Genomic DNA, 24,846 nt, shown 5'->3' with positions numbered 1-24,846 from the left:
TTCCTTTACAGAGAGGGAAGTATGCTCAGGTAATCATTCTGAGTTTCAAAGAGCTGTTCCTGTGCAGCTGTGTGCTTACCCCCTATCACCCGAACACCACACGGAGGCCCTCTGCCTTTGATAAGAAAGCAGGCAGAAATCGGAAGGCATGGGATTGTCCAACGTTCAGTTGGGGCCACATTCTATCTGCCCTAATGAAAGCACGGCCATTAACATACATATTAGAAACAGAAAAAAACATCTTCCTTCTTTTCACGTGGGATGATGCCACCAATCTAACCTAACTAATCCAATGTGATTTTGAACAATTTACTCCTTTAAATTCATTTTTTTTAAAATTACACTCTTCTCCATTCTTGCCAAAATATGTAAAGTACTATTTGACAGGATTTATAAGTTGTGTATGTAGAAATATCAACCATCACCTATGACAACCTCCTCTTGACACCCTCCCATATACTGCATGATGGCTCAGAGAGACATTGTGAGAACAACCAAGAACTTAACCTTCTTTGGAAAGAAGTATTTTCCAAGTACACCTTAAAAGTTCTGATTAACCAACAGGTAAGTATCCACTCCCTAGTCACCAGATATGTGCAGATTTGTGCTTTTGGACCAGGACAATTCCTCATGCAGCATCACACACATGCCACCTATCACATCAAATATGTATTGATACATTTGCCCATTTAACTTGCACCATTAAGGCTTCTAATATTAATACTGAATGTGTTTAGCAGGTATTAGAAGAACATCCATTAGGTTCAAGCTCCAAATGATTTGTCTAATGAAGATTATGTAACAGGAGCTTAGGATGCTTTTAAGAGCAAATATAATAGATCTGGTCCTTTTCTGAAAGTTACTGTCTATATAACTTTATAAACTGAAAGTTATTGTCCATATAACTTTATAAACTGATATAGTTTAGCTTAGTCACTAGATGGCATTGGTCTCCAGTTGCATCTGAGTAAAATCAACGATTTTCTGTTTTTCTTTGAAAATAATCTTTCCGAGTTTTGTGACTGGTGTGTCCGGTAACATGGAACTGGACAGCCTGTATTCCTTATTTCACATGATCCTCAGAATACTCTCGTTTTCTGAAAATGATCCATCTAGCTTTCTGTCAGTGCAATCTGTCCCTTCTCTGTAGCTTGTTACACAAAGATGTAAAAGACAGGGAAAGAGACAACATATGTAGAGAAAGAGAGAGAAACGGGTTTGTCTACTTTTGGCTATGGGCCAATCTGTCACTAGCATCAGCTGTACCTACTATAAGCCAGCAACCCCCAATAAATCAGCTCACCCACAAAAAAAGAAAGTGGCCCTCAACAGAAAAAGGGTTGCCAACCCCAGTCTTAGCCTTCCATGAACATGTAGGGCTTGATGGATGACTGTAATGTGAACTCTTGAGTATACCATCATACTTAGGCAAGTGAATTTTATTTAGAATCTTTGGAAGTCATAAAACATCTTAACTTACGGATATACATAAACATACAATATGTTCTGCTGCCTTCCCAATGTCCATTGACTGAATACAGCAGTATTATTGAATTAACTCAATTCCCACCCCACCCTAAAAGCAAAATGCAGACTTGATTGTAGAACCAGGGCACAATCCAACGGGTCATTTTCCGGTGGCAACCTTCCCACAATCTAATATAGTTCCCTTTTATTTCATTGGGCTCAAAGCAGGAAAAAAAATTTCCCAACCAGATTGTGCCTTTGATCCATGACATAGCACTTTCTCCCCGTCACCAGTTAGTTCATTTGCGAGCAGTAGTGCATTTTTTTGCAGTTACAATATGTGACACAGAGTGCAAATTGCAAGAAGCCATCATGTGCTCTCTAATCTGAGCTTCAAGAAGTGCAAAGGATCTCGGTACATAAGCTCTACATTCATTGCATAAGAAAAAAAGGTGCGTAAAAGGATAAATTCTTTGCCTCAAATTTAAAAGAATCATCACAGCCATTTGGATTATACATTTCTGGTCATGGCTAAACAGAACAATAATTACATTTTGGTCACAATCCTTAATGTAGTTTAACATAAGCCGCCTTTTCAAGTTCAGTATGGGTGTGCAGTACAGCTTCAGCATCAAATTACCTCCACTGTTAAAAGACATCTCAGGACATTTTCCCTGCATCTCAGGTAAATATAACCTGAACATGAAGTCATGATAAGGAATCCTTTGAAAAGACTTTTAATTCTACTTTCAGGCACTATTCATGGAATACATACAATGTATTCCGGTAGCTTAATGCACTTTGTGATTAGCTAGATCCAAACACAGCACACAAAACATAAGACAACGTATGTAACGAGACAAATTACTTTTTTTAAACTACCACTTCTTCACCTTTGATCAATTTAGCGTATTTACTTTATTCTGCACAATCAAGATGAATTAAGATGAACATTATTGCTTTCTAGTTGTATTATTTAGCAAATATACATTCTATGGGCGCTGCAGGCTTTTAGACAAAGAATCTTCATTTTGTTCATAGATGAGACACTGAACTGCACAACTGATCATGAGGTATCCTTGGCCCACCAGACCTCCTTGACTTTTCACTACAGTATTATCATTATAAGCAATGAGTAGCCCTATACCAAATAAAGGTAGTTTCTTCTGCCTCTATGGAGTTAAGCTTTACATTGGATAAGCAATTTCTACCACTTGGGACAGACTTTCCGCCATCTTAAACAGGATTGATGTGCACTAGAAGAGGCTAAGAATTGACTCATCATAATTACCCCTAACTTACATACAGTAGTCAAAACAGAGAGATTAGACATGGGAGACTGATGTCTCATCATTTGAATTTCATATACAATTAATTTCCCATAGGCGAATTTGACATTTCATCATTTGAAACAGAGGTAATTGAATTACATTTAATGTTTTCTGGCACAGTTGGAAAGAGAATTAACATAAGCAAATGATAAATGAGATGAAAAGTTGTTCAGCATTTATTTTCTATTCATTAGATGGGATGCAACAATAAGCTTTATTCTTTCTGGTGTGTATGCTAATTCAAGTTTCAGTGATTACATTTTCCTAATAATAGATGATAGTTATGGGCAAAAGCAGGAAATAGGAAGTATGTTCAAGGAAAATGGGATGGTGTTAATGATTTCACTAAAAGTTTCAATGACTAGACAAAATGAATGCCTACAGTGGATGTAACCAGGCAGGCAACATGATTAATGTGTGCTAATTTTAGCTGGAGTTAAATTTTCATTTCACATCAGACTGTATATGGTGTACTGTTGTGTAGCAGCTCTAGCAATGATCAGAAATAATTGCACCCAGCCCAAACTGCATTTGCAGAAAGCTCATGACAGCACTGTTAATGTTACAGTCCCTTTTTGGCGCTTCAGTATAGTTACAGCTTGCTCGTGAGTCACGCCTTCCAGATTTTCTCCATTAACAGCTAAAATCTGATCACCACGCTTCAGTCTGCCATCATCTGCAGCTGCTCCCTGGGGGAAAAAAAGAGGGGGTAACAATGAGGGAAACAGCACAACAGAAGCTGTGCCATTTGATGGGACTTTATTAAACAAAGAAAGAAGAAGAGATGGTCTTGCATACTCTTCTGAACTCGGACACTCCATTATTACTGGCCTATTTGTGGTGGCTAAAGCATCAAAGGTTTCTTCTATGATGTTGAGGAAGGAGTGGAGAGAGGCTCTGATCTTTTTCCTATCTGAACCAAACACTGTCAAAACCAAATAAGCCCCAGCTTAATAATGTTTTTGGCATGCCACCATTTGTCCAACTTTTGAATATCTTGGAACAGCTGGCTACACATGATTGTTAAAAATAGGAACTAATTCTTCCTTCCTGCCCTCCCCAATTAATACAAGGGCTTGCCAGACCTGAAATTGATTTCATGACTGCAATTAACATATCTACTTTCAAAAATTCAAAGGAACAATATGCCATTAGAAACTGCAGTCCCATCAGCTTCCTCTACAGCTGCTCTTTAAAAAAATTAAAATTGACATATCAACTACAAACACACAATGAATATTACAACTATCAGAGTGATGCTTTTGAAAGGACACTGGCCTTCTCTCCAGAAATCTTTGTTCCAAAATGAGTGACAATATAAAGAATTCATTACAAGACTTCAGGGAAACGGCAGCAAGCCATGGAATTCAAACTTTCTAAAGACCATGGAATACAGACACTCTCATCTTGTCTATGTATTCCAAAGAATGCATGAGAGCTGTAAGGAGGGAAAGGAATAGGCTTGGGCACACTGATCCCATTATAGAGTTGACCATTGTCTGGGTCTTAAATTATGCAGAGTGTGCTACTCACACTCAGCTATACATGAGTAGACCTTTTGCTCAGATCTCTACATTCAATGCAGATGTATTGGGATATGGAGGGGCAAAGCTAGGTGCCTGGGGGACACTGGTATCATGATCAGCATGTGCAGCCCCATCGGTCTACTAAATTATAGCACATCCAGAACCCATGAATAGGGTTTCCAGCACAGACCTGTTACTATTTAAAAGTGTGATAGTAGAATGATCATAGCCATTACAAATGCATTTTAGAGCAGTTGCATATGTATTTAGATTCTTTTTTTTAAAATTACCTTTGCAAAAATGGTCTTGACATAAATAGGGAGATCTCCGTGGGGACTGCCATAGCCTCCGACAATACTAAATCCCAGTCCATCTGAGCCTTTCTCCAACACAATTACCTTAGGCTGAGGTGCTCTGAAAAACACGGTGAATTCCACTTACAGTAGTTCTTGTTTATTAAGTGGAAAGGCAGCTGTGCCATGCGCACCACAGGCCATGATTCTTCTAGGACAGTTCTGACTAATCTGACTTACAGGAGCTCTCCAGGATACCAGGCAGACTTCTTCGCCAGGAGGGATCTCTGACATCCTTTCATCTGGAGATTCTAAAGCCTTAAATTCTAAGCACGTACAGTATGCTACTAGACTTCCTTATGGATTGACTGTGAGGGTCTGTAATAGAGCTGTCAGTATTTTTCCCCTTTGGTGATTCTACGCCTTTATCACCCACAGAAAGCAGCTAGGAGAACTTTTCCTATTAATGAAACCTCCAAACCAGGAGACGTCTTCTGTTATGTGCAACAGCTCATAGCATAAGAAAACTTGCATAAGAGAAAGAAAACTTACAAAACATGTTCATAGCAAGAGTATATACACAGACTCATTTCCTTCAACAATTTCTTTTCCAAAATAATTAAGACTTAGGACCCTACTTTCAAAAGGGGTAAGGCATTTCTGGTCCTTCAGAAACTGGTTGACTCCCAGTTCCCATTAACCCAGGGCAACAAAGCCAACGGTGAAGTATTTTGGGAGCTGCAGTTTCCATTTCTGGCTTGAGCAGAAACACAAATATTGTTTTAAAATTATGGTGGCTCTGTAGGGCCACATGTGGACCATGGGCGGCTGCTTGCCAACCCTAGCATTAAGTAGGTATTGTGTGGATGTGGCACAGATCACAAAAGAATTCCAACTTCAAAACAAGACAGGAGCTGGGAGAGGGAGTCCTCCAAGACTTTTGCTACTGTAGTCCCAAAAGCCAAAGCTGAATTGACAGCAGAAAAAAATCAGATTATTTTTTTTTTGAGATAAACACAACCAGAATGGATTACCATTTCCTGTCTCAATAAGCAGTATGGACAGGAGCTTTGAAAACTGCTGATCTTGAAGCTCTGCATCTCAGAGAAAACATGAAAAATGTGGTCTTATCCCTTAAGGAATTAGATAAAATGTCAAGTTTCTAAACTGAAATGCTTTCATCAAGACACGTAAGTATTTGATAAGAAATTACCCGGCACTATTATGAAACATATATATGCTATTATTCAGGGGAATAGATTCATGGAGCATCAGTTTTGGTGACTGGTTTTATAATATTGCATGTTCTGTACTTTGATTCATGAATCAAAGGGGGGGGGGAGTTAAAAACAAAACAAAAGAGCAACTATTAGAGCAAGAGTATCTTTAAACCTTCTTGGGAACAATGCTGAATGTCATCCATTATTTAATTTCCCTATGGGCAGATCATCTAGAATTGCAGTTGTCATAACTCATCTCAAGTGAAAAAACAGTCAAGCAGGAGCAGAGTCAACATGACAACACATCAGCACGGAAAACTCATGAGGACTGGCTGTCACAAATCAATCAAAAGAATAAAAAACAACAATGACAAAAGTATTCCAGCAGCCTGGAAGATTCACATCAACAGGCTTTGTGCTATAAGCAGGTCTACTGAAGATTAACTGTGGAAAAGAGAAACAGTTACATTATCCCAAAACTTGAAGCATTACTTTTTTAAAACTACAATTCCCAGAATCCTCCAGCTAGCTATGTTAGTGGAAGGATTCCAGTAGTCCAAAAAAGTAATTTTTGCAGGCTCTCCATCATATCCTGAAATAGAGAATAAGAAAGCTATAAACAGATGGCAGAGAAGTGGGCAAAAGAGGAGCATGGGATGGGGATGATGACAACATACCCAGTCCTCATTCAGGAAAAAAAGAAAACTGGCATGTATCTAGAAAACCATATTTCCTCACAGTTATCCAGGATATTTTATCACCAAGTGGGGGAAAGAAATCTAAATTAAAACCCAACAATGACCCCTGTTTACCAAGCTTCCAAAATGTGGCACTAAAAAAGACAGGAATATTTAAACCCTAGATTGAAAAAAGGTCCTCAGTTTTATTAATCGCTCATTCTATCCTGATCTTGACTACCCTGTTAAACATGTTGGACCAGCAGCTAGGCAAGGACACTTCAGTTTCATCTCCTGAAAACAGAAAATCCTACTGACTTCTTCCTTTCTCTCTCTCTTCTGAAATGTTGTCAGGGTTGCCCTGGCACATTTTCCCTGTCTGTCCCATCAACAAAATTTAGAAAACTTTTTAAAAAAGTGAGATCTTATTTGAAAAATAAAATTCTGCATAGAGCCATGTTTATGCAGACTCAGTGAATGACTGACAGCGTTTAAAACATAAATGTGCCACAAGGAGCTGCAGTAAAGCACACCACATCAGAGACACAATACACTTAGGTAAGAAGGAATAGAGTGTGCATGCTATGGGTCTTTATATGACTGTGTTACAAAGAAAATCTGGTGAATGTGTTTCAGTCATCTGAATTATGCATGACAATATAGTAAATCTTTTTCACAATACTGTATAGTAAAAAAGACAAATCTTTTTATTCTACTGAAGTGGAAAGCATATGCACAGTCCATTAAACAGGGGGAATGGAAGGAGCCTCTCTGAAGAATGTGACGACAGCAAAGATATGGGCTAAACCGTAGAAGCCTGTGCTGCAGGGTCAGAAGACCAAGCAGTCGTAAGATCGAATCCACACGACGGAGTGAGCGCCCGTCGCCTGTCCCAGCTCCCGCCAACCTAGAGGTTCGAAAGCATGCAAATGCGAGTAGATAAATAGGGACCACTTTGGTGGGAAGGTAAACAGCGTTCCGTGTCTAAATCACACTGGCCATGTGACCACGGAAAGATTGTCTTCGAACAAACGCTGGTTCTATGGCTTGAAGAGCGAGATGAGCGCCGCCCCCTAAAGTCGGACACGACTGGACAAAAATTGTCAAGGGGAACCTTTACCTTTACCTTTACCTTAGCCAACCACAGAACCTTATTGGGTAATCTTTCCAATTTAAAGCACCACTGAATTGCTTCTGCCATGAAAGAAAAAGTTCAGTAAATGACTTAATGGATGGATTTCAGTCTTTTTATAATGTAAAAAAAAAGGATGAATTTCAGCTTCTTTGCATCTCCAGCATTATAGACAGCATATGGAGAAAACAAGTTTTAGGCAACATATTTTTTATTTCAAAATGCCACTGTACCAAAATCAGCACAGAAGCACCAACATGCCCAGAAATTTTAAAAGTTTCTTTGTTGGGGTATAATTCCCAAAATTTCACTGTCAACTTGGCCACTGGGAGTGGCAGTTCACCCAAAGTAGAGTTTCCAAGTTCCAAGTATGTTTCATAACATTAACTGCTTCTTCATACCTGCAATCCGCCTGAAATAACTAAATATGATTTTTGACAGTTCTTTGGGAGATACATTTAGGGTGAAGTAGATGTGGTGGCACTGTGGGCTATACTGCCACTGTGGGCTATACTGCAAAATCCACATGACAGAGTGAGCTCCCATCACTTGTCCCAGCTCCTGCCAGCCTAGCAGTTCAAAAGCATGTAAAAATGTGAGTAGATAAATAGGTACCACCTTGGTGGGAAGGTAACAGCATTCCGTGTCTAGTCATGCTGGCCACGTGACCACAGAAACTGTCTATGGACAAAACACTAGCTCCATGGCTCAGAAACGGGGATGAACACCACTCCCTAGAGTTGGACACAACTGGATAAATTGTCAAGGGGAACCTTTACCTTTACCTTTTAAAAGCAGAAACTCCAATGGTCAAATTACTTACATGTCAACAACTTTTTTTGGCTCAGAAAACAAGGGATAAAATATGCTCAAAGTGAAGAGTTGTTAAAATTGATGACAGTTCCAGTGAAGGGTGTTGTTTGCATTTTCAACTGTTATTGGGCAATATTTTGCCTCTGCTAGAGTATCTAAAGCACCAAGACAGCATACATACTTACTCTGGGTCTGTAGGATGGTGTTCAGTATGAGGGCTAAAATTTGTGCTAGCAGTCATACTTTCCAGCTGGCTGGCTATGGCACTGATATTGGTGTCAGCAACCACCTGGAAGTCAGAAAAAGTATGAAAATAACCCTCACATATTATCTAGGATATTAACAAGCAGCATTTCTGCATTGTTAGCAAGCAAGCACAAACTACAGAAGCTCCAAATCCTGCTGATTTGTAAAAGCTAAGTGGGCACAGACAGTGCAAGCATCCAGACCAGTGGCAGACAACCTACAAAGATTCAGGAACCATTTATACCCATCTCTGGTCCATGGAGGGCCACATCTATGCCTGTAATCCCCATCCAACTGTTTCTCTCTCTCTCCTTAAATACAGTGACTTTCACTGAAATCCCCTTGCACACTCTCATAGCCAATATTTTAAAACAATTTAAATAGGGGTAGGGGCCTAGGCGTGCTCGAGGACCCCTTCAAAAGTAGCAAAACTACTCTGTACATATCCTAGGGGGCACAAGGGAACTTAAAAAAATTAGAGTGCAGGGGCACTAGGGGCCTCAGCAGTACAAGGGCTGCATGTAGCCCGTATGTTCTTGAACCTCTGCTTAGATAGGAGCCTACTAGATATTTTGCCCAGCTTTTCAAAAGATGGTGAAAATCAATGGCTCGGGACCATGATACAGAACGTGTTTATTTAGGAGTAAATTCCCAAGAGTTCAAAAGAGTGCAACCTACAGTATATACTGCAAGTGCAAAGGGGAAAAATCAAGGTTCGCTAAACTTCACCTCAATGATTCCCTTGAAAATCAATGCAAAAAAGCACTATATTGTTGCCTAGTCATCAGAACCACAGATCAATACCATTAGAAATCAATATTTTTAGCCATAATTGAGAGCCCTTATATCATTTTGCACTCCTGTCTGAAAATGTGCAGAGAAAAGAACAGGCACAACAGAAACCTGGGTAGTCTTGAGAAAGATGTGGAAGAGGAAAATACTGAAAATATAGTTTGTCAATGCTAATGAATCCTTCTTTGCAATTGCATTATTTTAACTGGCCACACTTTCAGCATGGATTTGATCCCCACTCATGAGCTTATTCATATATAAACCATTGATGTGGGATAGAAAAGAAACTAGAGAGGCTAGAAAATTTCACTAGTTTTTTTTTTCATAGTCTTAGATCTAGAAATGAACTTCAGAGGACTGATAAGGCTTGTCTCAAAAGAGAGGAGAGCACTATGAGCTTCTAAATTCTACATCTTGGCCCATTCCTCCTTGGTTCAAGAAATAATGGAGCATGTGAGGAATGCTCACTCTATTTGTGATCTTTTCAGATAAAACAACCATATGTTCAGGATCCTCTTCACCTCAGGTTTTTCCAGCAGAGTCCAAATTTCCTTGTGGGAGTTGTTCAAAACAGCACCTCTCCTCTGGTGACTATGGAGACTAAATCAACAGTATGTTGCTTTATTGTCTGGCTGCAGAGCTCCCCGCCCCCACAAATTTGAATGGATCTGTCTATTGTTTGAACTGTTCAACAATTCTGAGGTAACAGGTTGCCTCATTTGTTAGCTAAGTTGACATGAACCAGGTGAAGCCTGCCCATCTCTAATACTGAACGAACTGGAAAGTCTTCTCTCCTAACAAATATGTTGACTAAATTGAGCTGTATTTCACTGGTAAACTGAGCACTATTGGTAAATTGAGCCCTAATCTGGGTGGGCTAAACAAGTGAAGAGACAGTGAATTAGCCCCACCCCTTCCACAATAGCTTTGCACATCAGTCTGAAGACAAGAGTTTAGTCAGGCTGTGAACCTACTCTGCATGTCAGCTACAGTCTTGATTTCTCACGTTCTGCAGAGTGGCTTCACAGACGGAGGAGTCTCCCCCATTTCACATCTGTTGTTTTACTTGAACAAGGTGAGGAGGGAGCACGGCTAGTTCACTCAGATTCTGTATGACTGAGTAGGGCCCAAGCCAAAACATGTCTTTCCTGGCTGAACAGCCTGTGCCAGAAGTTGGCTCAGTTATGAATGAGTCAAAAACCCAGTATTATGTTTCCAGATTGATCCCTTATACCTCAATGCACTACTTTATAAAGTCATAAGTTTAATTAGGCATGGAGAGCAGAGATTTTAACTAAATATGATGGTCTTGATTTTATAACAGTGTTTTTGTTAAACAACAAGTAATACTGATAGGCTTTCCCTTCAGCATTATTCATATGTCAGAATGGGGAAAAAAAAGATGCTATCTACTAAAATGGAAGAACAGCAAAACTGTTCAGGTTTCCTAACTTAAAGAACAACACAACCACCTGGCAGGAGGGTATATCTGTATTTGCCAATCTGCAGTTGGCACCACTGAAGTTCAACAAGCTTTCAAAATGCTTTTCCTTATCTCATTACTACACCTGCAGACAGAAGATTAAATTAAATGGCAGCATCCAAACAGCCAGGAGAGATGAAGTGCTCCCCTGGGATCTTAATCTCCCATTTGCAAACAGCATTAACAAACCCTTTTGCCATCCTGCCCAGGATATATTGACAATAAGCCTTTCCACACCAGTGGATACAATTATCTGACCTTTCATGGCCAGTTACTATGAGGTGGTTTAAGTGATAACAGAATTACTTAATGATGTGTCACTCACAATTATCAGATTGATGGAATGAGCTCGCCTTTATTGTGTGCATTCATCATTGGAGAGATGAAAAGTACAGTTGCTCAAAATGAAATATAGCTATTTCCTATCTATCACTTATTCCTGCTGCTATATCTGGATACTGATACAGGAGTGTATATAACGACTGATATCATTTCCCTCAATCTATTTATTTTGTATGTAACAAATATCTTTAAAGTGGATTAATAATTTGTAACAAGAAATTAAAATGTGTTAGGAGAAAAAATTTTATTTTTATAAGCCAATTACTGTTCAAAAAGAACCATATTGCAAGAAGACATAGCCTTTTAAAACATGAATATTTGGCAATCTGCTTGTCTGGAAGTGTTATTACAATAGAGCATGCCTTGAGCATGTATTTTGTATTTGGCATACTAGCAAAATTTGATTGCTTGCCATCCTAAAATATTACTGCTTGTGTTCTGTGCAGGGAAGAATACAGACATAAACAAGATACCTTTTCCTGGCAGCAGTGATAAGATCAGTCTTCAGCTAATGTCAATGTTATTTTCTACAGACTCTTACAGAAGCCAGCCATTTAACTATTGACAAAAAATGTGAGATTGGGACAATCTGATTTGTATTATTCTCCACTGACTACACAATATACAATGAGAAATCAACCCTGAGTCCCCACCTCATTGCAATCTGTAACGAAAGCTGGCTTGTGCAGCTTCCTAGTTCAAGGTGAGGAGAGAAGAAGGAAAGGGGGGACTCATAGGGGTGTCAGCTCCCCTCAACTGAGCACCTTTCATCTCCAAACCATTCAACAAGGCTTAGTGCAAGCAGTGATGTGCTAGCTAGGGCATAGCTGGAGATCAAAAGATAGAAGGAAAAGACTGAGGATTTAGCAGAAAATGAGAAGGAAATTGCTAATTGACCGTTGGCTAAGTTAGATCTTTGCAGTTTGTTAAGGTGCCTCTTGCTAATTGGCAGCATGTTAAGGTAGCTCTTTGGAGCCTACAAAGCTAGCCCTGATGCAGCCATGCCTCTTGCAAATCCGTATAGCCACAACAGAGCTATCTCAACAAGCTGAAAAAAGGTGGATTGCCAATTTCATTTTCTCTCTCTGCTGACTCCCATGCAAATGAACTGAGGCAGCAGCAATGCACAATTTAATGAAAAATGTTTACGTTGTGTTACTGTTCATACTGGAAGGCATCAGCCTAGGCAGTCAGTAAGAAGAAGGAAAAGAATGGGGTTGTAATCATTGACACCCAATAAGGTAGAAACAAAATACAAAGTAGAACAAACAAGAAGAGGAATTCTATCCTGAAAAGCATCTTTCCCAGAGCTCCCTCTGATTTAATTCTCCGCTCCATATTCTGTTTTATGTGCTCAGCTGTTACTCTCTGTTTGATAGCTATCCAGTCTCAATTGGCTAATTTGGGGTGAGGTGCATTCTTAGGGTTCCCCACCCCCTTATGTACCTGTACTTCTGCAAACCTTGGAGCTTTTTGAACCAAGGCTACTTAGGTAGTGCACTCACAGCCTAAGAGTGACAGAGTAACAGGTTCCAGGAGCCAGTACCTGAATATCTTGCCAGAAAGCAAATTTAATTTAATTTAAAATTCATTGCAATGGTAAAGCTAATCATGAGGAGGAGGAAGGAAAGAAAACACTCAGACAGGGGCTCACTAAGGATAGCTACAAATTTCCTCTGATTCAATTTTTCCTTCAACTTGAGGTTCTGAATCCTGCTATTATTTTTGTAGACCCGCAACAACCCATTAGTTTTCTGCCTTCATTCTTTTTTTCTTTTGGGGATTTGTTGAAATTGTTATGAATTCTCTTTCACTGAGGCTTTCAGCTGCTGCAAAAAATTACCGCCAGGCACAAGTATATGTGTACATTGATTAAATCACAGTGCAGAAAGTAATCCTGATGCTATCATATGAATGCACCAGGAGTACTTCTAGTGATATATTTATACTGGCACATACATGCACTCTGGCCCATAGGTAATCTGCACCAAGAGGGAAATCAACTGTATACCCACTAGAGAACATAATCCAAGAGAGCTAATGTGGTGTACTGGTTAGGGTGCTGAACCTGGACTTGGGAAATCCTAAGTCATAAAATTCACTGTGTGACGTTGCAAAATATCATTCCTGCAAAAATCATTATCTATATAGCTTGTCAGATAAAGGCTCAGATTTGCCACCTGGTTGCTGCCTGCAATTTCAATCAATTCGCTTGATTTATCTAAGTGAACCCCAACTTCTACCTTGAATATATCAAGTACAATGCAGTAGTATACCTAAGTACTTTTAAACCCCACTAGTTCTGAATAGATGGGAATTAAGTACATCTACATATCTCCTACTGAAAGTAAATGACTTAAAAGTACTAGAGTATTTTTTTTTCATTTTCACCCCACTCATTGCCTTCCAAAAGCTTAGTACAATGGTCATTATAACCCTCTAAGGAAGATGAGACTGCATGAGAATCATGCTAATTCTTTTCAGTTAAGCTGTTAACATTATCTTTACATCATCTAATAAAATAAATGCCCTAAAAATTATGAATGGAAATAAAAGATAAATCTCAATCAATTGCACATCCTTCCTTTCATCTGCCCAAACTGAGGCAATAGGTCAACTGTACAATCAAGGCACTGCAACTTTGATGATAACCAGCTCTACATAAGTCCATAAAATCAGCAATGTCATTTCTCTTGCCCTCATTTTTTATGGACTGAGAAGGTTAATGTGATAGACTGTTCAGTCAAAGCTATGTAGAAAAGAAAGGGAATTGTTTTTTGTTTCAAAAGTGACAGGATCTAAAAGCACTGATGATCTGTCATGTGCAGAAAGAAATCGTTTCTCCCTTTTGTTATGGTTTTAAAGATTCATGCTCATAGTCCGTATAGGCAAGAATAAAGCACCAAATGAAATAATTTCCTGCTTTCATCTTTTGTAATTCAGATCAGAAAGCACCCTGCAGCACTGGGATGCCTTGTGCCAAGGATGCGCAGTCTTTCCTTTAAAAACGCAATTTATCTATCTTTGTGCAGCTGCATGTTCGATTTATCATCATACCTGCAGGACAATATTCCCAAAAGCATTCTTCAGTAGATTAACTGCATCAGCATGAGACAGTCCATCCAACGGATGTCCATTAATACTGACAATCCGATCTCCAACCTAAAGAGGAAACGGGGTGGGGGGTGGGAAAGGCACAATAGTAACAGAAAAATTGCCAGCATTAAGGAAAATTGGAAGTGATCAACATTTATTGCATCTTTGTCATTGCACAACCACAATGCACAGAAAGAGAATATAGATCTTCTGTATTTTACCTGATCTCTGAGTGTTCTTCACAGTACGGAAAAACACTTCCTAGAAGGAGCAGTCAATCTACCACAGGCAAAGAGTCACGGATGCTTCTGCTCCAGTTTAGCTGGTGTGCCATTTGAGCACATTCAGACCTGAACTTGGCCTGACATACATAAGCTAGATGTTGTTGCTGTAACGTGCTCTAAGTGGGGCTGCTCCTGAAACTCCGAAAACTTGGTGGGAAGAGAATGCTGCCATCAACATCTTGAGTAGGCCAAAAATCCTGGGACAGTCTATCTTTTTATTGTATCAGCTGCTTGGGCTACCAGTTTGTTCTTGAATGCAATATGAAGTTTGGTTATAATTTTTAAAGCTCTGCACAGCTTGGAACGTAGGTGAAGGGCCAGCCTCAGTTGACTCTGCCCTTGTTTTAACATCAGCTAGCATAGTCTTACACCCATGTGTGGCAACATCTAAGAGAACGCTCTCTGTGGCAGAGGCCTATATATGAAAGACCCTCCCTCAAGAATTTTGTGCCTGTCTGTGGGCTCCAATAGTGACTAAAAACATTTCCTTTAAAGCAATTTTACATTTAGTTGTAGTTTGATTTAACTTATTTGTCATCAGTTCTGTGACTGTTTACCTTTTTTTGCTGTTGGTGTTTCTTTTAGCTTGCTGATTCTGTTTTAGTTATTGTTATTCCTACTCCTCTCTCTATATATTATATATTTTGTTAGTTAATCTGAGCAATGGGAAAAACTCCAGGAGAAAAGTACAACACACACAGTCACACCAACAAGCAAATGAGAAACAAGGAGAACTATACTAGAATTCATCCTACGTGGAAAATGCTTATAGAAGTGCAAGCACAGCTGAATGAAAGCACATTATTTCACAAGAAAGCATTAAAAGCGGAAAAAGTGATTTCTAGAAAGCATGTGATGTCAGATGCCAATGACATAGGTAGAAACCATACTTAACACCAGAGATGCTGATGTTATAGAATTTACTTCATGGCCTACCTGAAAACTACCTTCGGAGACTTTCTTTATCCTCCAATACAGGGTTTTGGGGGATAGACTGAGGGACTACAGTGGGCAGAGCACAGGAGTGAACTTGGTAGGAAACAGTACTTATCAACATGTTCCAATTCTGCTGTGAATTCTGACCATAGGTTAGTGTTTCAATAGATTGTGCCCCTCACTTCCACTGAATTCTGGCTATAGCTCATATTAGATACGATTAGAATGGGGGCATTCATATTCGTGTATGAATACAAATATAACTACACAGCTGGACTTAATGAGGGTCCACTCACATGTCTGGCAGCAGCGGCGGCCCTGCTCATCCTTCCAATCGCTCCCAGAGCGCTGCTCTCTTCCCACTTGGCTAGCCACTCCAGGCAGGGGGAGGGAGGATGAGTCTCCCTGTATGGCTGCTGAGTGGCCAGCTGAGCAGGAAGAGAGTGGCGCTCTGGGAGCGATTGGAAAGATGAGCGGGGCCACCGCCGCTATGGGACATGTGAGCGGACAGACGGTCCAGCCCCAGAGGCCAGAACCTCATTAAGTCCAGCTGTGCGGGGATATTTGTATTCGTGTATGAAAACCCCCATCTCTAGATATGATTATATATGATCATTAATGCACTTAATTTCTTCTGTTTATCTTATCTTATGAAAATTAGATAACATACAAGGTCAACATATATCAATTTTATAAGATAGCTATTCGAAGGCCAAATAAGTTGTAATCAAGTTAATATACTCTCTCTTTTTTTGCCACATATGGTCTAGAACCTTCTTCTCCAGATACAGTGGGCCTTCTTCTCCACACCAATGTAGGAGGCACAACAACACTCCCACAGACATGTAGAGAAGAAGGCCCACAATAAAGACCTTATAGCAAGCCCAAACATTGTGCAGACTTAACTGAAAGGCAGCTGGATCTTTAGTACAACCTTGTCCACAAACACTCTCTGCACTACACATTGTGCATGACTATCTGAGTGATTGCAGTGGCAATTTACAGTGTGATTATATATAAATGATGCATATAATATAGATATTTTTGTAAGGTTTATTCATAGGGGAAAGCACATACTGCATCTGCAAAGAACTTTTTTAAAAAACAGAAGCAAATTAATTACTAGAAAGTATTATAGAGTCCTAGGTCAAATCAAACTGATCTAGGACCCTATAATACTTCCTAGTAAAGAATTTGCTCAATTTTTAAAAAATGGAGGCTAAAGTGCTGAAACTGAGGCTGTCCCACTTTGGGACATCATGAGAAGATGGGATTCTCTGGAAAAGACAATGCTGGGAAAGGTGGAAGGCAGAAGGAAAAGAGGAAGACCAAATATGAAGTGGATTAACTCCCTAAAGGAAGCCACAGGGTTGAGTTTGCAAGAGCTGAGCAGGGCAGCTGAGAACAGGTCATTTTGGAAATTGCTCATTTATGGGGTCAGCATAAGTCGAGGGTGACTTGATGGCATCATTACAGGGGTAAACAAGTGATCTCCAGAAATCATAAATGTTATCTTTTAAAAACCCATACAGTATTTATGCATATCAGTAAGACTGCCACTCTACAAGTTTCTGTTGTTGAGGCTGAGTGAATGAATATTTAAGTCAAGTGGACACAGACAAAGTTTTGTTTTTGTTTCCAAGATATGATAAATGCAAGCGTATTGGCCAATGACATTCTTGTTAAGTATATTTGCTCTTCTGTTTTTCTAACATAAAAACAGCTATATTGCTCCCTGTTTTCCTGCTCTAAACCAACACATAGAGTTGGTTTACAGGGGTTACAGATTTTTCCCCTGTAATTTACCCTTCTTTTTTAACCATATTATAAGCACTAAATCTAGAAGCCAGTTCAGACATTTTAGATGTTATTCACACAAATTACCTCAACATTCCAGAATGAAAAATTCATGGGAAGGAAGCAGAACATTGACCTAAGACATTCACAGCATTAGGGATTACAAGAAAGAGGATATAAATATTTGGTTTTATATTTTTGTTTCTGGAACCATATTGCAAAATGTTTAGGAACTGCTGAGACATTCAGGATCTTGCTACACCAAACACCCAGAGCATTCATAGGAATGATGAAGCTGACTGCTCTCAGAAATAGCTGCTGGCACTCATAAATGACGGTTATGAGGGCACATGGTGTTATTGCTGGAAAATATATGAAAAGAAGCACTGGTCCTCCAGCTAAAGCTGAACCTGTGAATGTCCTAGATCATAGTTTACATCATCTCAATGAATGCTTCCCAGACTGAATTGCAGAACATTGTGTTGAGACTGAGAACATGTCAAATGTTTACATTATTTCCTAGGAGGCCACATAGCTTGATTTTTTTAAAAAAATCATGATTCTGAAGAATCTGCAGATGTAAGCTTAAATTGATTTAGGTATCAAATATTCAGTTATCACTGCAAGGCAACTGAACCAGATTTTAAATACATTCTCAGAAATGCCTCCTATTCTTCCAGGCCCTTCTCTCTACTGAGATGGCAAATTATGAAGCAGAATCGGAGGCCCTTAGACGTGATTTTCCGTGATTGCTGTTAATGCAGTCACTCAACAGTAGTTTTATAAAGATGCTTCTGTGAATTGAAAGAAGCAACCTTTGCAGTTACAAATGGGAGTGGAAGAATCTTCAATAAATTTACAATACAGTTCTTGCAGCAGAATTATTCTCTTCAGAGTAAGGGAACAAAACCAGTACCAGAAAAACAAACTCACTGTTTATGGAGATAACATTGTCCTTTCCACTTACCTTGAGCTTATGTGTACGTGCTGCTACCCCGCTGGCTTGTATCATGGCAATGAAGATCGGAATGTCTCCCAGTGGGCTTCCCTTCCCACCAGCTATACTGATGCCAAGAGCGTCATTTGGACCCTTAACAGAAAGACCAACATTGTAATCATTGGTGTTCCCGTCTTTCAAAAATCTGTCACATTACATGCACCACATGTAAGCTTTGTACTAGATCAGCAATGGGCAGCATAAGGCCCTCTAAAAGTTGTTTTAGCCTTAGTCAGCATACACAATCGTAAGGAACAATGGGACCTGTAGTCCTCCAACATTAGGAGGACACAAATCCACCTTTCTTGTTATAAATATAAACCCACTTATTCCCATGGTATAAAATCTCACTGCCTGTGCATAATTCCGTCTCTTCAAGCATTCCATCACTCCTATTTAATCCTGTTTCAGCAACAACAAAATGCAAAGAAAATCCATGCCATGTGAAAACTTTGGTAATTTGCACAAGAGAAAAAGACCGTACAATCTGTCACTGGTCTCTTTGCATGTAAATAATATTTACATATTGCTAACGTTATTAAGAGAACTAGTGTGACGTAGTGGAAAGAGTAACAAACTAGAACTCAGGTGTGGTTTTGAATCCCTGTTTGGTCATGGAAACTCACTGAGAGGTGGCAGTGGTAAAACCACTCCTTAAACATCTCACCTACATTGGAAACTTTATCAGGGTTACCAAAACCAGATAAAATATGACAGCACAGAACACACAAACTTATTAAACATAATAGAACGTGGTTTTCCACATACACATTAATAGCAGAACTGTGTACAACAGAAGATAACCTCAGAGTTGCATATACTGTAGCAGGCAAAGTATCTTTTGGAGGACCTGCTAATCATACAAAGAGGCTGCAATGATACAGCTAAGAAGAAAAATCTGAACAGCAGATACCTTTTGCTCTAAATAAGAACAGTTTTAGAAAGTGAGGAAAAAGAACTCACTGACCCTTGTTATTTCCACAGTCCTCGGGCTCATGTCTGCTCCAACTAATTAAAAAAGAAACCCAATTAGTTTCAGTAATTAAGACATAATGCCATCAGGAAACTACAATCCCTGGTTGCCGTTTTGAAACTATCACTGAGCAAAGTGATTGTTTATGTCAGCTCCCTCCCAAAGATGTGACTTGACTATTCCTCATGCTATTTCACTTGTTAAATGTGGAGATGATGAACTGGGGTGCATTTAAGTATGCACATCTCCACTTAAATTAGCAAGCATGTTGGTTTTGTTCTGTGAGAGCCAAGGGACTACTGGATTCTGGCAGTTCTAGACAGTTAGATGGATTAAAATGGATGACAGCAACGGGACATTCCCACTTAGTGCAGGTTGCTGGAAATTTTGTTAAACTTTAGTGACTGTGTGAGACCTTAACATCTCATTTGAAGATAAAAACCTGATGAGCAGAAAATATCCCATTCAATAAGATACTAACATTTGCAATAGGACAAGTTCAAACAATTGCTGAAATTCATGTAAAAACTGAGGAAAACACTTTAGGCTAAATTGTTTGTCCGAAGTAAACATCAACAATTCACTGAGTTAAGAGAAATCCTTAAGTCAACACTTAAGTATATCCCTTTGATTTAGTTGGTGTACTCTTGTTTGGTTGGTTTTGAGTTTTATGACCCAACACATGGATTGCACTGAGTTATCTATATAATTTGCAGAATACGAGTTCTATTCTATACCTGAATTTCTGTGAGACGAATCAGCAGATGACCTCTTATTGCTAACAAAATTCTGTAGAGTGGAAATGACTGGAGCAAATGTAGGGTGAAGGTGACTATGAGCATTTCGCTGGCTTATCTGAAAATCAGGTAAAAACAATAACACTCAAGAGAGAAACAAACACTTATTTGTAGCAGTTAAAGTTTTCAAAGACAGATGCATGCACAATAATCCAAACGAGAAAAAATTTTAGAAGCTTATTTTGCTCATTACCTATCAGTGGTATCTCTAATTGATTCAAACATACTGTCCTTGGGACACTACTGGATGTAATATGTGTTATTAGATTATTCCTAGAAAACTATTGACACTAGTAAAAACAGAAGTGCAAAATTATTTTGCAGGCAGATATGTGTGTATGAGAGAAAGAGAGAGAGAGAGAGACCCAAAATATCTACATTTAAAACAGGTTCAAAGAGGAAACATGGATGGAAACAATACACAATTTAATATTAAATCAAATGCATTCATTGAACAACCCTCTTCCCTTTTCCTCCAAACCCCAAGAAATGCTTTGATAGGCTAGAACTTCTATGCGCTCTCAATGGTAAGTGCATTTCATACATCTATATCTGGAGGCTGGCTGCCAAACTGTAGCTGTGCTAGGATGGTGTCTGGAAAAAGAACCATTCCTTCTCCAGTTAAACCTTAGCTTTTCCCCAAGTCACAGAGTGCTCATGAAATTTCTGCAGAACTTCAATTAGTGCTCCTCAGGGTGCATGGTGAATTCATTAAAATGGTTCTGTGCTTCCCGGTACCCATGAGACCAGCAGGGTGAAATGGGGAAAAATAAGACACATCTGAGCCAAACGAGATGCTTGGTTGAAGAAAAAAATTCAGTTTTGTTTGGAACCTGGATGCCTTCATCAAAAGGGCACACAGATGGCTAATGATACCAACTGGATCTTGGAGGAATAAATACCTGTACTAAACATTTATGTGAGTGATTCCAGGTGATACTTTTTTCATATACTACCTTTGTCATTCAGTCTTATGGCGATGGTTCAGACAATGACATGCTCTACTTGTAATATCTTGATTTTCCGTGGCTTCTCCCATTCTTTTTTAACATGGAAAATCCATTAAGGCAGCAGGAGTAACCTATGGCTGTAGCCTCCTGAGGCTTACTTTACTGGGAAGTGATGAGGGTTACATACGCACACACACAACCCCTCACCCCTGCAAAACCATTTAAAAATGACTCCAAAAAAATCCTTTCTGTTTTCTAGGGGGCACGGGACGAATTTCACTATTTTTGAGGGAGGCAATTTTATTTTTAAAAATGTGGCCACTAGAGGGCACAAGAGAGCTTTTCCAGTAAGAAAATAATTATTTATAAAAAGAAATTTTGGGGGGCAGTAGTCACCAGAGTGGGGTGAGGTCCTCCAAGGTTCAGGAATGGGCACATTTGACTCCTCGATTCCTAGGCCCTCTGTCTGTTAATGTTCTCTGACTTTAGAGAAAATCGTGATTGCTAGGCTGGTTTCTAAAGTCAGAGTATATTATGATCCTTCCCTTCATTTAGTAAGTCTAAATCCAGAAGTTAATCCTAATCAGATAATAGATCCATTCAATCAATGCAGCTTATACTAAGTGTGGATTTGTCAAGTCCTTATTGACTCAAATTGGAGCTCACAATTGGTTTTAGACCTAAGAAATCACCAGCTAATTTTTCATATCGCTCATTTTACATTTTGTATTAATGCACCATCAGTTGTCACTAACCTGACTGTTTTGAGATGTTTTCTGTGAAGATGCCCAAGATCCAGCTCTCAGTCGTCCAATCTCTAGCTGCACAAGACCTTGAGCACACTTAGGATACGGCAAAATACAAACCACACGTCATTTGAATCCTAAAAGAAAGTCTTCATTCCTCCAGACTTGCACCCACACATAAAACCACAATTTTGAGAAGCCCACAACTATTTTATAACAAATTAAATATTCAGAAAAAGAGATTTCCTGGGCCAAGACCAAGCTCATGGCTTATTTATTGATATTGTTGCCAAGGAATCTTCAACAACACTGCATTCAACTGAAAATACAGGACTTTATTTCAATGTGTTTAGATATTATTTTTCAGTGTTGTACTCCAAATAAGAAATATAAATGAGAATGATACAAGCATGCATTTGAAACATTAGGAAGCCGTACAAGAAACCTGCCTTGAATCATACAAACCCTTGATGAACTATACCCTGAGAAAAAGGAAATTTGAAGAAATAAGCTTCCATGACCAGTTTAAATATGTGCACAAGGGGCCGAACATAAGCCATCCAGGAGGGAGTCATTACCAAGCAGGCAACCTCACTGCTCTTATTGAGTGGCATTGAAGGTTTTTTGAAGAAGCTTTTAGAGTTGGCTAAGTTGGCTAATGTAAGGCCAAGCAGGATCATACAGATCAAGTTCAAATGACAATAGATAACTATAGGTCATCTTTGCACTCTGCAAAGAGCAGCATTATATGCTTAGATTGCAGTACACTTGCAATCGCAAGACTATAGAGTATACTCACCTTCAGAATGGTGGCAACCTCCTCTTGGGAAGCATGCCTTACATTCTCTCCATTAACGGATAAGATCTGATCCCCTTGAATTAGTGTCCCATCCAGATCAGCAGCCCCTCCTTTGACAATGTCAGAGATGAATACTCCATTTCCATTTCTAACAATGTAAGAAGCACACGGGTTACCGCACTACCCAGTCTATTTGCTAAATGGAATTTGCATGTAAAAACTGCAAGGACGGAGGCATTCAGCTATTTGTCACCCACAAAACAACTGCACAAGATATTCCACTGGCTAATTTTATTTTATTTTGTAAAGGCAGTGAAATGGCAGGAAATGTTAAACATATAGCGATGGTCAATCTTGGATTAAATTCTAAACAGTTTGTTTGTTTGCTTGTTTACCTTGCTAAGCTTCCCATTTTGAGGGAAAGGGATCTAAATCTAATACTAAAGAAAGATATAAATATACACTCATGACTGCTCTTTTGTCTTCTGTGCCTTCCTGAACATCTGAATAAGGCTGGCATGTCAGTAGCAGTTTGAGTCCAAATAAATTCATTACTGTGAACCAGAGGTCAGAGTGCAGCTCACTGATCACTGTCCTCACAGGTCCTGCCTTATTTTATTATTGCTTCCAATGTGCAGAAGAGAAAGACGAAAGCTCTACAGCCAAGGAAAAGGAAAAGTGAGAGTACTGGGAGGATTCAAGCAGCAAAATGTTCTTGTATTTACTTCACCGCTTTATGTAGCACAGCAAGTGGCAATTGCTTTCTCTCTCTCCCTTTCTCTGTGTATGTCAGCAAGAGTCATAGATTGCGATCAGGAGCCACTGGGGCTTCTTGCTTCCACTGAGAAAAACAATATATTGTGTTGCAACTACCTAGTAACTAGCTTCTAATTCAGGCTCCCAGAAAATGATGTTCATATGCAGAATTGGATGACTGCTGACCTCTGACTAGCACATATTATACTCCTCTAAAAAGGCAAGGAAGGCGGACACAGGAAACTGCTACTATCTGCCACGCTGGGAAACAGAATAGGAAAACAGTTGCCTACACAGAGAGGACAGTTACTGATCTTATACAAAGTATTATGATAAACAGACAGTCTCCCAATGAACTACATCAGTTTGCAAACTCCCTGAGCCCTGAATTAGCTAATGCTTTCTACAAATTCACCTCTCGCAAACAGGGCAAAGGATTGAGGGCACAACATTTGTCTCAAAGTTAGGACAAACTGTACTGATGTTATAAGGGCTGCTACTGCTCTATAGTGATCTTTTCAATTTCTACTACAACAGAATTCTCAACAGAGAAATGACAAAGTGTTTTTTTTTAATGGACTATTGTGCTCTCTTGTATTCAATGTGTCTTAGTACTGATTTCATTTACCGTCTTTAAAACAATACTTGTATAATTCTTTTAAAATATTTATATATTTATTGTTTTAACTTTTAAATATTGTCTTCTTAATGATGTAAGCTGCACTGGGTCCTTTTTAAGGAGAAAGGCAGGATGAAAATAAACAAATACAGAAATAAATAACCAACCAACCAACCAATCCTTACCGTTTCCCAACAATGCTTAGCCCTAAACCTCTGCCCATTTTTCTTTGTAGGTTTACATGGAAAATCTCCAAATTTTCTTCATCTTTATAATGAGTTTCATCTCTATATACAACCAGTTGCACCTTCTGAGGAGTCTGTCTCAAGGCTGTGATAGCATCTTCATGACTAGCATTCCTCAAGTCTATGCCATTAACCTACAATGAAACAATGTATTATACCCATAGTTCTGATTTTTTTACTGGATTTTAATTAGATTAATCAATTAATACATTGAAATTAATCAACATGCTCATTGTTAAACAAGTCATATAGATTAGGAAAGATCGCAGCTGCATAAACTTTCATCCTCAATCTCAACTCTCATAAATTCATGATGATTCATTTTCAAAATAATGTAGCTGAGAAATGTTGTAAATCACATGGAAGCATTCTCTAACCTCCATTCAATTAAATGATTCAAATATAGGGTGAGCTGCAATTATCTTAAAACTTTATTGTCCCCACATTGGCCTTTTTAGCTGGTACAGCTGTGGCATTGGGAGCTTTCATCTGTGTTTTAAATAAACCCTAGTGCATGCTACCCAGAACC

General features: G+C 39.1%; 1 protein-coding gene across 5 annotated transcripts in view; it reads right to left on the bottom strand.

Annotated features, from left to right (window-relative positions):
* Window positions 1–1,421: 1,421 nt before the first annotated feature.
* The window catches only part of PATJ (PATJ crumbs cell polarity complex component), a 219,626-nt gene continuing 196,201 nt past the window's right edge, over window positions 1,422–24,846 (bottom strand). For 3 of the 5 annotated variants that reach the window (XM_072997719.2, XM_072997721.2, XM_072997720.2), the window contains 10 exons: window positions 24,258–24,451; window positions 22,698–22,845; window positions 21,908–21,994; window positions 20,143–20,260; window positions 19,400–19,440; window positions 18,403–18,525; window positions 14,380–14,484; window positions 8,645–8,748; window positions 4,615–4,738; window positions 1,422–3,487 (listed from right to left, as the gene is read on the bottom strand). In XM_072997719.2, coding sequence (XP_072853820.2) covers window positions 3,341–3,487; window positions 4,615–4,738; window positions 8,645–8,748; window positions 14,380–14,484; window positions 18,403–18,525; window positions 19,400–19,440; window positions 20,143–20,260; window positions 21,908–21,994; window positions 22,698–22,845; window positions 24,258–24,451 — 1,191 coding nt within the window. In that variant the 3' untranslated portion in view covers window positions 1,422–3,340. The remainder of the gene's footprint in view (window positions 3,488–4,614; window positions 4,739–8,644; window positions 8,749–14,379; window positions 14,485–18,402; window positions 18,526–19,399; window positions 19,441–20,142; window positions 20,261–21,907; window positions 21,995–22,697; window positions 22,846–24,257; window positions 24,452–24,846) is intronic. The other 2 variants (XM_072997722.2, XM_078392934.1) reach the window with 1 other exon arrangement.

The sequence above is a fragment of the Pogona vitticeps genome, chromosome 4 (assembly GCF_051106095.1).
Source record: "Pogona vitticeps strain Pit_001003342236 chromosome 4, PviZW2.1, whole genome shotgun sequence".
NCBI lineage: Eukaryota > Metazoa > Chordata > Lepidosauria > Squamata > Agamidae > Pogona > Pogona vitticeps.
Note: the sequence above shows the minus strand (reverse complement) of the source record. Positions and strands in the feature narration are given on the sequence as shown.